The sequence below is a fragment of the Cygnus olor genome, chromosome 2 (genome assembly GCF_009769625.2).
Source record: "Cygnus olor isolate bCygOlo1 chromosome 2, bCygOlo1.pri.v2, whole genome shotgun sequence".
Taxonomy (NCBI): domain Eukaryota; kingdom Metazoa; phylum Chordata; class Aves; order Anseriformes; family Anatidae; genus Cygnus; species Cygnus olor.
This window is the reverse complement of record NC_049170.1, coordinates 33308561-33325116: the sequence shown is the minus strand read 5'-3', so window position 1 is coordinate 33325116 and position 16556 is coordinate 33308561. Positions and strand designations below refer to the sequence as shown.

General features: G+C 50.5%; 1 protein-coding gene across 1 annotated transcript; it reads left to right on the top strand.

Annotated features, from left to right (window-relative positions):
* The first annotated feature begins 3314 nt into the window (after window positions 1-3314).
* Window positions 3315-5827, top strand: SP8 (Sp8 transcription factor). The gene is made up of 2 exons (XM_040548697.1): window positions 3315-3350; window positions 4322-5827. The coding sequence occupies exons 1-2, from the start codon at window positions 3330-3332 to the stop codon at window positions 5825-5827; spliced, it is 1527 nt and encodes a 508-aa protein (XP_040404631.1). The 5' UTR covers window positions 3315-3329.
* Window positions 5828-16556: the final 10729 nt, after the last annotated feature.

Below are 16556 nucleotides of genomic sequence, written 5' to 3'. Positions count from 1 at the left end.
CCGGGTGCCCGGTCGGCCATCGCAATGAACGAAATGCCCCTGTAAGGCAGTGGGACAAACGTCCCAGGTAAAGCACAGCAACGCGGCGGTGGGAATGGACGCTAAATCGCGACGCTCAGCATCACCATTGCTCGCTGGCCACCCGGCAGCGCACGGGCTGCCCAGTGGCTGGTTTATTTCATTTACGGGGTGTTCCCCTTTTTCCTCTCCCCGTCCAAGCCGAGCCCTGCTGCTCCTGGAGAGTTTGTTGTCACCCCTGGGTGAATCCCCCAGGTGACACCTTGCAGGTGCAGGGGACCCCGCCGGCCCCCACGTCCCCGGGGGGCGGCGGGCGCAGCGCAGTGGGACTCCCGCGGGGAGCGGGCGGCTTCCAGGGCACGGAGCCGGGGGAGGGCGGGGGAAGACCCTCGCCCAGGGGGCTTTTCCCACGGGAGCGGGGCTAGGGGCCGCTCTGCATGCACCAGCCAAGGTTTCGTCCCGGCTGGGCGCTTGGAGGGCGGCGGTAGAAGCGGGAAGGCTTTAGGTACTCCCGGCTGTAAAGGGGGTGCGCCTAAACCGGCGCAAGGGTGGCACAGACCCGCAGAGAGCACACCGCAAAGCCAGGGCACCAAATGCTCTCCCTAGCCGCTGGTGACATTCAACATACGGCGTGGGCAGCGGTCAGTTTAATCTTTCCGGCTGTGCCTTTTCAAACAGCCAGCGAGACCTCGGTTTCCCCCAAGAGCAACCTCTCCCCTAGCCCTCGAGAGCTGTGTGCGGGCAGACGACGACCCCTGGAAGGGGGCTCTATCCATCTCTCTGTCTGCTTGCCGGCAGCGGCGTGGAGGGCCGGGGATTTCTCCGAGGAAAGTCCCCCCCCATCTACCCAACCACCCACCCCATAAAGGTTAGCGAATGCTGTCGTCGTGGCTCAAGTTCGGAGATTGCTAATGTATATTGTAGACACAAGATGTTAGGTAGACTTGAGCAAGTTGTTCCCAGGATGTAAATTAGGTCCCAAAAGCTGTTGTCCAAATCGAAGAAACAGAGAAATTAATCTGGGAGACTATCCATCATAGCCTGTAATAAAGGGAGCGACATGGATGAGACAGATGATATGATTAAGGAGCTGTGGTCGTTTTAATTAACTTTTTGCTGTCCTGTAATGATCAAACTGGTCAACAGACCCGGTCAATAAGCATGTTAATATCAAACAAATAAAACCAGGGATGATTAAAAACCTCCTGGTTTATTAAATTTGAAATTCAAATGAAATTTATGCTGCAGATGCATACAGAATGCTAATAGATTTTAGCTTTATTGAGAGTGGATCCCACAGGTTTTCAAGAAACAGCACGAACATTTATCTACTCCCGTACATTAAACTTCAAATGGGGGGAAAAAAAAAAGTTTTAATTAATTTCGGGAAAACCTCTCCTTGTTGACTCTCCCCCCCCCCCCCCCCAAACCTGCATATTATGTTGATGTACTGCACCCTTAAGTGCAGTGGTCAATAACGCAAATGCAAACAAATTTGTAAGCTTCCTTAAATCCTTTGCCCAGCAGGCAATGTATACAAAGGGGAAGGTTACAGATGATTCCGTGGTGAATTCAGAAAAGATCAGCTCACCGCTCGCAAAGTTCAGGAGCTGCTGTTTTTCCAGTTTCAGTGAAACTATCAGAGTAGCAGGAGGATGCCACTGACAGTACTTTTGTGCTTTCTGTTCAGTTCTGATGTATTTGCTCTTTTCCTCCCTCTCTGTTGAGCTCCCTTGTAAGGACTCCTACGACTATTTTTACAACGAGTTTTTCACCATTTCCAACACGGCGCTTTTAAAGGAAAAGCGCGCTGAAAATTAGAAACCTTTAGCCCCGAATGAAGAGAGCCAGGGCGAGCACCGAAACAAGCAAACGCGAAAAAAAGGATCAAGAAAGGACACGTTTCCACTGGCCAGACGTGTGCAGACAAAATACGGATCCGAAAGGAAGACCCACCCGGTGAGGCTCTTCTAAAAAGATATATCACTGCCTCCTTCCCCTTGCCTGGTGGATGGCAAGGTCTCTGGGACTTTCTGGGGCTGAAAGGAATGCGTGTCGATCTTTTTACGCAACCTGGCACACCACAAAATGCGATTTTCTGTTCCTCTAAAATAGAAGGCTCGCGACGCTTGTTTTGCTCTTACGCTTTCTGATCTATGTCTTAATAGTTACTCCACCTCCAGCAGATAAAGGAAGTGGAGATAAAAAGTTAATAAGCATTCATACAAGGGAGTATCTCTGGGAAATGTTCTTCCCCTCTTTGCGGGTGATAGTATTGATTAAATTAAACCCGAAATTTAAACAAGTGTGCATTAGGTCTGTAAAATGAATATCATTATAGAAGGAGACCAAAGCAATGAAGTTAATTCTTTTTTATTTGTTAAACGGAGTTCCCTCCTTCCCCCACCCCTTCCTCCTTCTGGGCTGGCCTGTCACGCCTTCTCAACAGGCTAAAATCATTCAGAGCAGCTCGCGGAGAGAAACGCGACATTTATGGTAACCGTCAGCCTTCAGAGAAAGAAAGCAGTTCATTAATTTACTCCCCTCTTGCTTCGAAGTATGATAATGTCCCTTACCCCCTTGATCAATAGATATGATGTACAGTCAATATCCCCACCGCACGGAAACGGGGCGAGGGGAAGGGAGAACGGCCCTTGGCAGCCCAAATCCGAGGGGTGAGAGCACCTGAGTTATGGGGACCGGTGGGCAGCGAGGTGGGGGTTATTCCCCGGGGCCGGCCTCGGGGAATAAATTGCTCGGGGAGGCACCGGGAACGGGGAGGGAGGACGGGGCGAAACGGTGACAACGTCGCTGAGAAGATGACGGAGAAAGGCAACAGGACCCGGCCAGCCCGGTTGTGTGCGGAGGGGCGGCCGGGACCGGGTGAGAACGGCACCGGGACGGGAAGGACCGGGAGGCACGGCACGGGAAGCGGCCGGCCCCCACCCCGCGACTGGGCTGCGCCGTGCCGCGACCGAGCCGTGCCGGGTCCAAGCCGTGCCGTGCCTTGCCTAGCCGTGCCGAGCCGTGCCGAGCCGTGCCGTGCCGTGCCGTGCCGAGCCGTGCCGTGCCGAGCCGTGCCGAGCCGTGCTCGACGGCGCCGCTGACCTCACGCGGTCACGTCGGCGAGCGGCGCGGCGGGGCCGGGGATTGGCTGGCGGCGGCTCAGCGGCACTTCAAAGGCGGCGAGGGAGCTACAATTGTGGTGGAATGGGCGGAACTGATCATTGTATTGCACACCTCTAAAAAAAACACTGCCTCCGATTTATCAATATAAAAAAGATCCTCTGAGAGGAGGGCACTTTTGTGTGATGGCAACTTCACTTCTAGGGGTGAGTCTAAGGTTTTTTTTTCTCTTGCTGGTTTAATTAGTTTCTTTTTAGTGGCGATTGGAGGGGGTTAAAATAACCCCTGTCTTGACCGGGGCTATCAGTCTCCTCTATTGAGCCTTTTTTCTTTTTTCTTTTTCTTTTCTTTTTTTTTTTTTTTTTTTTTCTTTAACTTAAGTACAAGCGAGTTTAGGAGAAAAGAAAGAGCGAGCGGGGGAAAAGGGGGCAGAGTCACTTTTCAGCAAGCAGGAAAAGGTTTTGAAGGGCATTTGTAGAGACAACCTACAGCGCCTGGGCTGTGCTGCTCCTGTGCCCCCGGAGAAGTGGCCTTTCTTCTTTCCATGTGACTGCTGGAACGGGAAAAAAAAAAAAAAAAAAAAAAAAAAAAGCAGTCTTTTTTTTTTTCTGTGCAATTTCTAATTTGCAACAGATTTGTGGCTTTTTATTTCCCTTTAAAATAGCACAGCCCGCCGTGTGCAGCAGGTACGTTGAACTCGTGCATCCATCCATGTGTGCATACGCGAAATTGATGTCTGTATTTAATTACCTTCGGTACGCGAGCGAGGCTCTTTGAGGAAGCCCTTTCATTTGTTTTTTCTTTCCGTTTTTGGAAGGGAGCACTTTGCTAAGCCTGCAATTCTCTGTTTAACAATTGCCCGCGGAGCGGGGACCGGCCGGGTCCCGGCTAAAGGGACCGGCCAGAGACGCGGCTGCCGCCGTGCCGGGGGCGTCTTTTAAGCCGCGGTAAGAGGAGCAACTTTTTTCCCCCTCTCTTCTCCCTCCCCTTCGGCCCTTCCCCTCTTTCGGGGGAGGCGAGGAGAGGCCGGGAGGGCGCTCGGAGGCAGAGCCGCGGTGCCGGCAGCTCCGTGCCCGGGTCCGGGCGGCGGAGCGGGGCGGCGGGGGGCGGCGGGCGGCGGCGGGGCCGCTCCGTCCCTGACGGCGTCGGGGCGCCCCTCTCCCCTCTGTGCCCGCAGGAGGAACCGCGGGTAGGCTCCACGCCGCTGGCCATGCTCGCCGCGACCTGCAACAAGATCGGCAGCCCCAGCCCGTCGCCGTCCGCCCTCTCGGACAGCGCGGCGTCCTTCGGCAAAGGCTTCCACCCGTGGAAACGCTCCTCCTCTTCCTCGGCCTCCTCCTCCTCCTCGGCGGCGGCGGCGGGCAGCTGCGGCGCCGTGGGCTCCGGCCTGCCGGGCTTCGGCGTGCCGGGCGCGGCGCGGAACGGCTCCTCGGCGGCGGCGGCGGCGGCGGCGGCGGCGGCGGCGGCGGCCGCGCTCGTCTCGGACTCGTTCAGCTGCGGCGGCTCGCCGGGCTCCAGCGCCTTCTCGCTCACCTCCAGCGGCGCGGCGGCCGCCGGCTCGCCCTTCGCCAACGACTACGCCGTCTTCCAGGCGCCCGGCGGCGGCGGCGGCGGCGGGGGAGGCGGCGGAGGCGGCGGCGGCGGCGGCGGGGCGGCGGGGCAGGAGGCGCACCAGCCCGTCTTCATCTCCAAGGTGCACACGTCGGTGGAGGGGCTGCAGGGCATCTACCCGCGGGTGGGCATGGCGCACCCCTACGAGTCGTGGTTCAAGCCCTCGCACCCGGGGCTGGGCGCCGGCGAGGTGGGCTCGGCGGGCGCCTCCAGCTGGTGGGACGTGGGCGCCGGCTGGCTCGACGTGCAGAGCCCCAACGGGGCGGCCGCGCTGCCCGGCTCGCTGCACCCGGCGGCCGGCGGGCTGCAGACGTCGCTCCACTCGCCGCTGGGCGGCTACAACTCGGATTACTCGGGCCTGGGCCACTCGGCCTTCAGCAGCGGCGCCTCCTCGCACCTCCTCAGCCCCGCCGGGCAGCACCTCATGGACGGATTTAAGCCGGTTCTGCCCGGCTCATACCCGGACTCGGCCCCCTCGCCGCTGGCCGGCGCCGGGGGCTCCATGCTGGCCGGCGGCCCCGCCGCGCCGCTGGCCGCCTCGCCGCGCTCCTCCGCCCGCCGCTACTCGGGCCGGGCCACCTGCGACTGCCCCAACTGCCAGGAGGCCGAGCGGCTGGGGCCGGCGGGGGCCAGCCTGCGCCGCAAGGGGCTGCACAGCTGCCACATCCCCGGCTGCGGCAAGGTGTACGGCAAGACGTCGCACCTGAAGGCGCACCTGCGCTGGCACACGGGCGAGCGGCCCTTCGTCTGCAACTGGCTCTTCTGCGGCAAGCGCTTCACCCGCTCCGACGAGCTGCAGCGGCACCTGCGGACCCACACTGGCGAGAAGCGCTTCGCCTGCCCCGTCTGCAACAAGCGCTTCATGCGCAGCGATCACCTCAGCAAGCACGTCAAGACCCACAGCGGCCCTGGCGGCGCCGGCGGCCCCGGCCCCGGCGGCCCCGGCCCCGGCCCCGGCGGCAAGAAGGGCAGCGACACCGACAGCGAGCACAGCGCGGCCGGCAGCCCGCCCTGCCACTCCCCGGAGCTGCTGCCGCCCCCCGAGCCCAGCCACCGCAACGGCCTCGAGTGACTGGGGGAGGCGCGGAGCCGCCGCGGCCCGGCACGGTCCGGCACAGTTCGGTCTGGCACGGCTCGGCCCGGCCCGGCTCCGCCCCGGGCGCGCAGTCCCGCGGCGGGGACGCGGACACGTAAGTAGCCTCAGCCCCCGCAGCCGGGTGGGCTCCGGGGACGGCAGCGACCCGAGCGAGCCCGCTCGGGCTGCGTCGAAAAAGGAAAAAAAACCACCAACAACAACAACAAAGACCCCAACCCAGCAAAACCCCCCATGTTCTCTCTCATTTTCCTGCTAGAAAGCGGCCCGCAGCCCCCTCCTTCCATCCGTCCATCCATCCCTCCATCCCTCCGTCCATCCGTCTGTCCCTCCGTCCCTCCATCCCTCCGTCCCTCCTTCCCTCCATCCCTCCCTCCAGCGGCGCCCCGGAGCCCGGGCTGCCCCCGACGGGCTCCGACGGCATCGCCCGCAGCGCCGTCGGGGCTCCCCCATCCCCTTACCCACGAAATCCCTCCTGCTCCCGGAGACCGGAGCGTATTCGTCCCCCTTCCTCTCCCCGCCACCCCCACCCTCGCTTTATTTTTATTTTTTTAAACACGTCTTTTACCTCCCCGACTCCAAACTTTTATTCCGTTTCCCAGCGGAATTCGTTCTAATTCCCGTTTGAGTAGGAATCGCGAAATACGCTGAAATTAATTACTTTCAAAGACATATATTTTTAAACTCCAAACAAACGAAGAAGCACCGTTGGTTTCAAGCGAAGCTGTGGTCCGAATGCCAAAAAGAGGGAGGCCGGGGGAGGGGGATAGGATAATAAAATATTTGTAAATTACATCCGAACCTATAGGTTTGTACAACTGGGGAATCGTTCTAGATTAGCTAACAATTAATTATAACTCCACCAATGTATCGGTGTGAGCAGCAGTTGTCCAGGAGACGATTTTGTATAGTATTTTTCTTGTAAATTACTTCCAGTAAATATTTGAAAATATATTGAAGTACACTTGAGCTTTTTTTTTTTTTTTCATTTTTAATTTTTTAATTTTTATTTCTTTTCCTGTCACGAGCAAGCGTTATTGTTGCAGTCCTAGTTAACTGCATTTTTTTTCTGGACTCGTTTCCTGAAGTGTACATCAAATCGCACTTCAGGATATAGGTTTTGCTTGAATATTAATTTAGGTAGGCATACAACTGTAATTAAGCAAACAATATTTGATAAATGTTGAATGACATTTAATTTAATGGAGCATGTACTTATTTGCATTTGCTGGCAGTTCAGGTATAGTTACAGTGAGAGTTCTCCTATATTTCATAAAGTGGGTTTGCCACGACCCATGTATTAAATAAACTGTCCAAGTGAAACTGAACTAACGTTGGCCTATGTGTATTTCCTGAAAATAATATTGATAAATGGTAATAAACACTCTTGACACTACATTAGCGGTTTGCACTGCTGCAAACTAATTGTCTCATTGTAATGTTGAAATAATTTGGATATTTCACATTGAAATGGAAAGCCCTTCGCTGGAACATTTTAGATTTGCATTTTAAATGCATGAAATGTAATTGATTTTTATCTGTAATATTTTAAATGGTATTAATAAACTCCAGATAAAACATTCTACCTTAGGTCAGCTAATTGTTTTTCTTCTTCTTTTTAATTCCACCACTGCAGGCAATGATTTACTTTGAACTCCTGTGACTCGAGGAGTTCTCTAGAGTTTCATCTAAGAGGGAAAATGCAACGAATTCAACCCCGTTTGTAAATCGTAGCACCCAATGCGAGCGGCTTTGAGGTATTCCAACCAACTCGCTGGCACCCTGCGGGATGTTTTTGTGATGTACTGGTAGAGGAAACTAAAGGAAAGGCGTTAACACTCTTTATGTTCGGTTTATTTTATTTTTTAAATCAAACTAACGATGCGGTGCCTCTCGCTGAGATGACTGTGAAGGACAGCTCTGCGCGTACCTCCCCGTTTGCTTTTATTTCTCCCAGCGAGCCACGGCTCCCTTGCGAAAGGCGACTGAAGGTGGAAATCCTGATGATAATTATTTCTTCAGAGGACAAAATAAAAAGCGGACTGCGGCTTTTTATTTTGAGACAACCGATTTGCGGCTGGGCGATGGCAATTGCCGTGGCGAGCGGGGACTTCTGCAGGTCTCGGGGGTGGGCAACTTGGCGGCTGTGTGCGAAAAGTCCCTGCTTGGGCTGGGGGCGCTTCCCCCCCAGGACCAGGGGGCCGAGGGCTCCCCAGGGTCGCAGCGGGTTGCCCACCGGCCGGGCCAGCGCTCCCGTTTAGCCGCTGGCCCTGTAGCAATCGCAGGGTGGTTATAAAAAAATCTCAGAGCCTTTTGTTCGGTAGAAAAGCGACTAGGGAGGTTGCTTGGCGTTTGGGCAAGAAGTACCGGGACCACTCCGTGGACACCTTTTTGGGGGGAGGTGTTGCTCCTGTTGGGAACCGCGGCCTCCTGCATTACACAGGGAGGCGAAGCACGCTGTCGGGGCACCGAGAAATCGGGACTGAAGTATGGGATTTGCATAGGAGAGGGATTTTCCGTGCAGACGTGGAAAGCACATTCCTGGCGACAGCCTGAGGAGCAGGCGTTAAAATGCGGAGCGAAAAAGTGCAGAGGAGTCAACTCCAGATGTGTTCAGGGTTTCGGTTCTGTGCATGGTATAGGGTTAGAAGGGGATTTAAAAGAGCACCGGGAACAGGAGTTGCTCCTGTTGAGTTTCTCTGAGCTGTGTTCTGAATTTGTGGCTTTACTATTGCAGTCATCGGAGGCCTGCAAAGTTTTCTGCAGAAACAAAGCAACAGTTTGCTCCGCTTTTATTTTTTTTTCTTCCTTAATAATAATAATAATAATAATAATAATAATAATAATAATAATTCTTATTTTAATGCCATGGAAGTGGAGCCATGTAGCAGCACCAGATTTCTGCAGTGGGAGCGAGAGACAGTGTTTGTGTTACCTGGGGGTTTTAGTCCTGATGGAATGGGATGAGCACCAAGTGACAAGGAAAGGGAAATGTAGTGGTAGGTAATATCTAGTACTGCTTCTCCAACATGCCCTTGAAAAGAGAAGGCTACCAAATAACCACCAGCCAGGTGCCTGCAGGTGTGTGTAGGGCGCTGCTTGCTCTGTCTTAGGGCTGTCTGACAGTGGGACAGAGCTGGTGACAAAACTCTTCCTTCTTCCGGGGAAGAGCTGCCTTTTTGGTTCCGGGCTGTGCAAGGACACACATATTTTTTGTTTCTTTTAGCAGCAAAACCCAGCACTTGAAGGCTGAATAGCTCCTTTTAGTAGTTGATTTACTTTTACTAAACCCTTCCAGATAAGGGCATTGAGTTGTTTGATAGGAGCCGGGAACTTGTCTCACGTTGTGCAGATCAAGGTAGAGTTAAACTAGTTTGCTGACCCACAGGTCAAACCGGTGTCCATCAACTTACCTTCCAACTGCCTTCAGATGATTGTGGCCATTCCCATTTGCTCTCTGACCTTTTAAGTCTCTCCCCTTCAAGCTCATAGCAATGTCTATCGAATTTTGTGTCCTGCTTTTCCCATTCTTCCAGCTTTTCATTGTCATTTTCCAGTTTAAATTTTCAATAGACCGGTGATGGGAGATGTGTGCAGCTGAAATTATTTAAACTACCACTTCGCTTCTGCCTGCCTTCATGCCTTTCCCACCACCTGCGGCCTGTGCCTACCGAGGCTAAACTGTGACCCAGGGGTGTTGGCTTCTCGCCTGCTTCCAGTCTAGGAATGCAGAAGTAGAAAGTAAGAAGTGAAATCCCAAGTGGTTTATTTGTGGATGTGATGGCTAATCCGGCCGTCAACACCTTCACAGCTATAGGGGCGGTGGAGTAGGAATACTTGATGCAGTACAACAAATCTTTCAGTACAAATGGTTATAAATATGCACTAATCCAAACCTGCCACGCTTCAGTTACGTTCTGTGAAGCGACCTCTGCTTTAGCTTTGGGAAGAAAGAGCCAGGAAAAGGTGTGACCAAATGAGGTGTGTGCTTGCTCATGCTTTCAGTAGATAGGATAAAAGGACAGAACTTTTGCTGTATCAGAATAGCCTCGTGTTTCTCAGCATAGATCAAGGTCTGCTTTTTGAGCTTGCCCCATTGCACCTTATGGTACTAAAGGTATTTTTTTAAATCCTCAACGTTTCTGCGGAGGAAATCACATATCTGCTTTAAAACGCAGAACCCCAAGTTTTCAACTATTGCTTATGTGACATCTTTTCAAGCTAGCTGGCCACCGTGTGTGGAAACGTATGGGGAAATTGTTATGCCTCAGGAAAGTGTACATTGAGAAAAACAGCGCCATTTAGGACAATTACTGCGTTTCCAGTTCTATGGTTTTCTAAATGCTGCTTGGAATTACTCGCTTTTTCAGAAAGGAATTAGGGAGCTAGAGGATAACGTAAGGAATACCTCCTAGGAGCTTTGCTGGGGCACTCTAAATAGAGTAACTCCATTTTACGCTTGTGGATTTGAAACAAACTAGGATTCTGCCTTACTCCTGGAATGGCAAAGGTGTACTTGTACTGCTGTAGGTCCCCGTGAGAGGGTGGCTGATGGACACCTCTCGTGGGGACCGACCTCGGGCTTGGCATTGGGAGATTTCTGGTTTTCAGTCTACAAAGTGCAAAAAGCAGCCACGGAGCATTTGCAGGTGAAGAGTCAAGCTTCTCTTCAGGTCGGGGCAGGAGAAGGGGGTGTTGTGGGCTTGTCATGCTGCAACTCCTCCCGGAGCAAGAGTGAGAGAGAAACTTCCTCCCCCGTCAGGGAGAGGGCGAGAAGCCTTTCGATTTTATTTTTTCTTTACTTTTTTTTTTTTTTTTTTTTTTTGCCAGCAACACTGTGGGGCAGGCGGCAGGTGTTGCACCTTGCCTGGGCTTTCTCCGCATCACCTCCCGGCTCCTTCTTTCGAGAGGGAGCTGCCCCCCCATCCCTCCCCTCCCCTTTTCCCGCCCCTCTTCCCCGGCTGCCCGCCTGTCCGGGACACACGCACGGACACACGGACACACGGATCCAGGCACAGAGTGGCTCTCCCGGCCCTGCCGTGGGCTCGCAGCGCCCCCCGGTGTGTGCCGGCCCCGCTGCCCCCAGGGCTGCCTGCGGGGGCCGAGCACCTCCCGCTTCGATCGGCGGGAGCAGCGGCTCCCCGGGACGCGAGGACACGGCCTCGGGGCTGCCGTCGGGCCGGCAAATACCGTGGGATCGCCAAAGCCACCGCAGATTTGGCGGGGGGGCGCAGGAGGGAGGAAGAGGAGGAGGAGAGGAGCGACCCCGCTGTGCCTCGGCGTCACCGGAGCTGGCACCGAACCTTTTTCCTCGCCGACACCTTCGAGCTGTGCGTGTGGGCTGGGCTGCCCTGGGGACTGCCGACGGGCCGTCACCCCCAGCCCCGAAAAGCGGCACCCCCGCAACCCGGCAGGCTAAGCGACCAGCCGCAAGTGTCTTTAGAAGTCGTGTTTCGCTCTAGATCACAGCCAGCTCCTTCCTTCCCTCCTTCCATCCTTTCCTCCCTCGTTCCCTCCCTCCACCCGTGGAGGAGCGCTCTTCCCCTCCCGTCCTCGACGGCACTCGTCGGGACTCCCGGGGGTCCGGCCCTTCTCGCCCTGTCCCTGAGCTCCTTCGCGTCGTGGGACCCGAATTAACACTTAATTAACGCTGCTCCCGAGCTCCGCAATCTTCTTCGAAAGTTTTTTTCTTTTTTTTTCTTTTCCTTTTGTTTTGTTTTGTTTGAACACTTCGCGCTGTGCGATATTCCTCCAGCTCCGCTGGCAGCTGATGGGGAAAGGGCTGAGCGGAAGCCGGGCGGGCTCCCCCCGCACCCCGCCGGGGCTCCCGGCGGTGCCGTCCCCTGAGATTTCCCGAGGAGAAGGCAGATTTTCCCCCAGATGCTCCTGAGGTTTTCCCCAGGGGGGGAAGAGTGCAGCGGAATGGGCACGCTGAGCAAAGGTGTGCTTTCAAAGGAAAGGTGGCCGCCGAAGAAAATGCCGCCAGGAATGCTAAGCGAGGTGTCAAAGTGCTTACAGCGCTTCCTTTGCTGCCTCCAGTCTCAAGGAACCGATGGTCAGATTTTGAACTACCTCTGGGAGGAAGTTTTAACGCTCAGAAGTGCAGGGAACTTCTCCTCTGCGCTGCTGTCCCTTCTCACACAGTCCTTGCAAGCTTTTAACCCCTCAGTCGCCTCCTCTCCTCCAGCCTTCAGATTTTTTATTTTCATTTTTAATCTTCATAATTTAAGATCAGATATGAATGTCTGGAAACAGGTATGAGGATTTTCTTCTCCACTAAAGTAATCCAACTGGTGTGAAGGTGTTGCCTGCACACCTTGCCAATTGCACAAAATCCTGGTGAGTCCTGTGCTCCCGCAGAGGAAAGCAGGCAAGCCTCTGCTCTTTGCCCATAGTCATTGTTGATTTTCTCCAAATAGATAAAGGACTTACAAAATGAAATCGATGAAAAACCGGGAGTGCTGAGGCTGGATTAGGAATTTACACGGGCAACAGGCTATCTCAAGAAGAAAATCCCTAACGGGTAAGGAATTGGTACCTAAAATGTCAGAAAGAACTGGTATCACTGCCTGCTATGTGTTTGCTTTGGTTTGAATAGTCCAACAACTACCACTATAAGAATGGAGATTTACTTAACCATACACACATGAAAGAACAAAGCTGAACAGGGAAAACACTTGCCAAATGCAGTTTTAAATTGTTTCTTGTGCCGAATACAGAAACACACTGCTAACTCTTTACAGACATTTTCTGTGTTAGGACAAACGCAGGTCTCATCTTTTAGAGGTCTCCACAGCAGGACTTCTCTGCAGAGCACAGGTGTCACTCATGTGCAGTGATGCATCCCTTGCTCAGCACCCAGCATGGCTTGCCGGTCTCGTGCACCAAGCCTAGGGTTTCCAACAAACAGTCTTCTGCCCTAATGCCCACTTTGACACTAGGTCACATCTACTACACATCTACTCTATGTGGTCAACAGAGCCACACCTGTGGGAACAGCTGCAGGGTAAATTTACCTCCCATTTTGCCAAGCACAGAATTTTTAAAAGAATGAATGAGTTGAAAGCACAGCAAACAGCCTATCTTTACTAGGAAAAAAGTTCTCAAAGCTGTGTGAATTCTGAAGGACTTGGATCCTGAAAAGTTTGCACTTGCCGAGGACATCCTTGGAAAAGTAGGTGCAATGTATTTGTTTGTAGTTCTGCCTAATCCTTTCTATCTTCTCCCTTAATGACACAGAAAAGAAAAAATTCAGTCTGACCTGTTTCTACTCATAAATGAAAAAATGCACTTGACTTCAAAACCACGATGTGAATCTCGCTTCTGTTCTGAATAACTACCGTGTACCCAGTTACAAAACACATGGTATGTGAAGATTTATAATATTTTATAGACGTTAAATCACAACCTGGCTAGCATTTATATTCATGTCAGGCCCTGCTAATTTTCACTCACTGTGGCAGACATTAGTATTTTTCTGGCTGTATGAGTCAGGCAAGAAGGATGATGGACTTCTAATTATTAGCCAAGGTGCTAAGTTTCCACATCTCTTCCTTCCAGCCTCTTGGCAGTTAAATATTCCAGAGTACATTTTATACAGCATCATGACATGTCAGAGAGTGGATGTACAACATCCATTACAAATATGTCCAAGCTGAAATAAAGATAAGCAGAACAAAAGATCTTCCTCCTTTTGCTTCAATATCTTCTGTTTTTAACTGTAGAGTAGGCAAAGATAATTCCTATTTCCAGTAACATATTACACATTACACGGTTATAGATGGCAGGAGAAACTGACAAAATTGTCTATATAGGACAGACTAATTGCTTTCAATATCTTTAAATTAAACTTCAATAAAAGATAAAAATCAAGACTAAAATATGGCTAATGGTCTTAGTTAATAAGACTTTTTTGAGGTAGTATTTATCAGTTTTGTTTTGATTTTGCAATTTGGAAGCAAAAATTCAAGTTTGTTTCATAATGTGATTGCTGGCTTGCTACCAAGGTGCTAATAGCAGAATTAACAGGAGTTCAAAAAATACAGAAGCTCAAGACAATATTCTCGTTGGCACTTCCCATCATGTACATGGTGATGAAATAGTACGAGAGAATGACCAAGGAACCAAGTATGAAAGAAAATTATGTTCAGTCTTTTGTAAAAGTCTCAGTGAATTGCACTTCCTGATTTTGGGCTGAGCACACATTTTACTTTCTGAAATATATTTAAAATAAGATATGTGATTTATTTTTTTATTATTATTACTTTTTTCATTTGGTAGATGAGAAAAAGCATTTGTGAAGTCAGGCTTAATTCAAGGAAGTTATGTTACAAATACTTTCATATAATTTATCGTGTTTCTACAGGCACAGAAGGGGTCGGAAGGCAATAGCTGCATCTACTATATACATTTTTTGGCACATAATTTAGCCACACCTCCTCTATTAGTAGGAATCATGGTCTGTCTGAAGCTGGTATCCTTCCCTTGCTTTTTGTTTTTGTTGTTAGCTGCCACCTCTAAACTGACTGTAATAACTTCTCTGACATAGCTTATGTGTAGTCTTTACTGGATATTTTTTCATTCCCACTGAAACACAGATTTTATGGGGACCTTGCCAGGGTGAAGACTGATCTGAAAATTCATGCTGTGCCTCCATGGTAAGGTACTTAAGACAGGTGGGAGAAGCAGGGATCTTGATTACAGCTAGATCTCCAGGCTGCTTTTGCTATGCTGCTTCCCCTGCCAGCAGGAGTTTCTCTAGGTTGGCATTTCAATGCTTTGTGAGGCATAACCTGTATTTCCAGAGAGCATAATACCAGCAGAGAATGTTGACAAGTTTTTTTTTTTTTTCTTTCCCCTTCCCACTGCTGCCAAAAGATGCAAGATAAGACCCAGTAAAGAGAAAAGAAACAGGAAACACAACATGGGCGCTTGGCTGCTGCCAGCAAGCACTGATAGGCACCTTACTTGACAGGCCCCTGTATGCCTAGACGTGCATCTCCTCACGCACCCTTGGGCTCAGTAGAGCTGACCAGTCTGGTGCCTTATCCTGCCAGGTCTCTTATGAGCTTGACCCTGATGATATGCTTTGAGGATTCCCCATTTAAGTCCCCACATAACATGCAGGGAAGACATTATAGGTATCAGCTGTGTATCTATTTCCTGTGAGATCACTACTTGTCTGGGACCCTACTTGGAGGATATGTGCAGGGTAGGACTTATGAGCAGTTGGAGAAGAGGTGCCCAAGTCAAGAAGAGAGCAGAATTTCAGTTATGTTGCACCCAAGCTTTATCTAAATGGTAAATGCACATGGGTAGAGCTAAGCGCTTACTCCAGAGATCAAATGATGTTTCATTTCTCCTGGATTCATGCTAATCCACAAAGAGATCTGTATCTCTGGAGAGATATGAACTGTGATGAAACCTTCTTCTGCAATGGGAACATTTACAAAAACTGCCATGCTGTACAGATAATCTGATGTGTAAAGAGATGTCAACTTGGCCTTCTCTTTAATTGGGGTACAGTAATAATCTCCACTTCTGAGCTGCCAATTTAAGTTTTAGAAAGCTGATTGCCCCTTGAACCAGCCAATGGATACAAGAGATCCTGTGAGGAGATGTACATAGGCAGACTGGCAGTTTTATCAGGTGAGATTTTTGTTTTGTTTTGTTTTGTTTTTCCCATAAGACATGGCTTCAAAACAAAGACAAACTTAACCAGGCATATGCAACAGAGGCAACCAGAATCTCATGATCTCACAGTAGTCTGTACACTTTTTGGTTAGTACAGGAATATGTCCTGCTATGACTAGACACTGCTTGATTGCTTGAAGTTGCATTTACATTTTATTTGACAAGTGTCATTGACCGCAACTCACTTTCCTGTTACACACAGCTGGTATATGGAACTGAGGTAATGGGTGCAGTATTCTAAGAAAAGATATTCAGAAAAGAATTGTAGTACACTTATCCCAGAAACATAAACTAGTTTATTAACAAAAGAGTGTTCAACACAGAACCTCATACAAAAGGCTTGCAAATTGCAGTCACTAAACTGCACATCAGTTGTACTAAAAAGTATTGCATTACAACCTAGTTCCACATGGGGATTTTTTCTGGAATAGCTTTTGTTTGATCAAGTTAAGTCAGCAAATTTCCCTGAGCAGACAGAACCCTAGATTTCACTTCCGTCAGATGGGAGGGCACCTCACATACTGCAAGTTTTGCTCCCAGTACCAGTTGCATTCCTTCCCTTGGGAAGCTTGGAGTATAAAACTGGTACCATGGGGATATTCTGTATGACAAGGCAATAGCAATGTGGAAAGCAGCATATTTAGGATGGATTTAGGGTTGTTTAAAAGTAGCTTCTTCCCAGTGAGTAAGGTGAGGCTCTGATCTTCCTTCCAAGAAACACAAAGCCAAACTGCAGCAGCTGTAACAGTTAAGCGCACATTAAAGTGGAAGAATAGTGGAAATGTGCCTGAGTTATGCTGCAGTTCAAAGAAATACAATACCTGGAGTACTTTCAAAATTTAACAGGGGAGTAGTATATATAAATAGATCATTTTTCCTATCTACACAAGGAGATGTGACCATCACAATAAATATTAATTTATTAAATAGCCTGGTAATTTCTATGAAATGAGAAGTCTTAATTTGCTTTATTTGTAAACTTTTCTGAGAATATTTTCACACTTTTACAGTAATT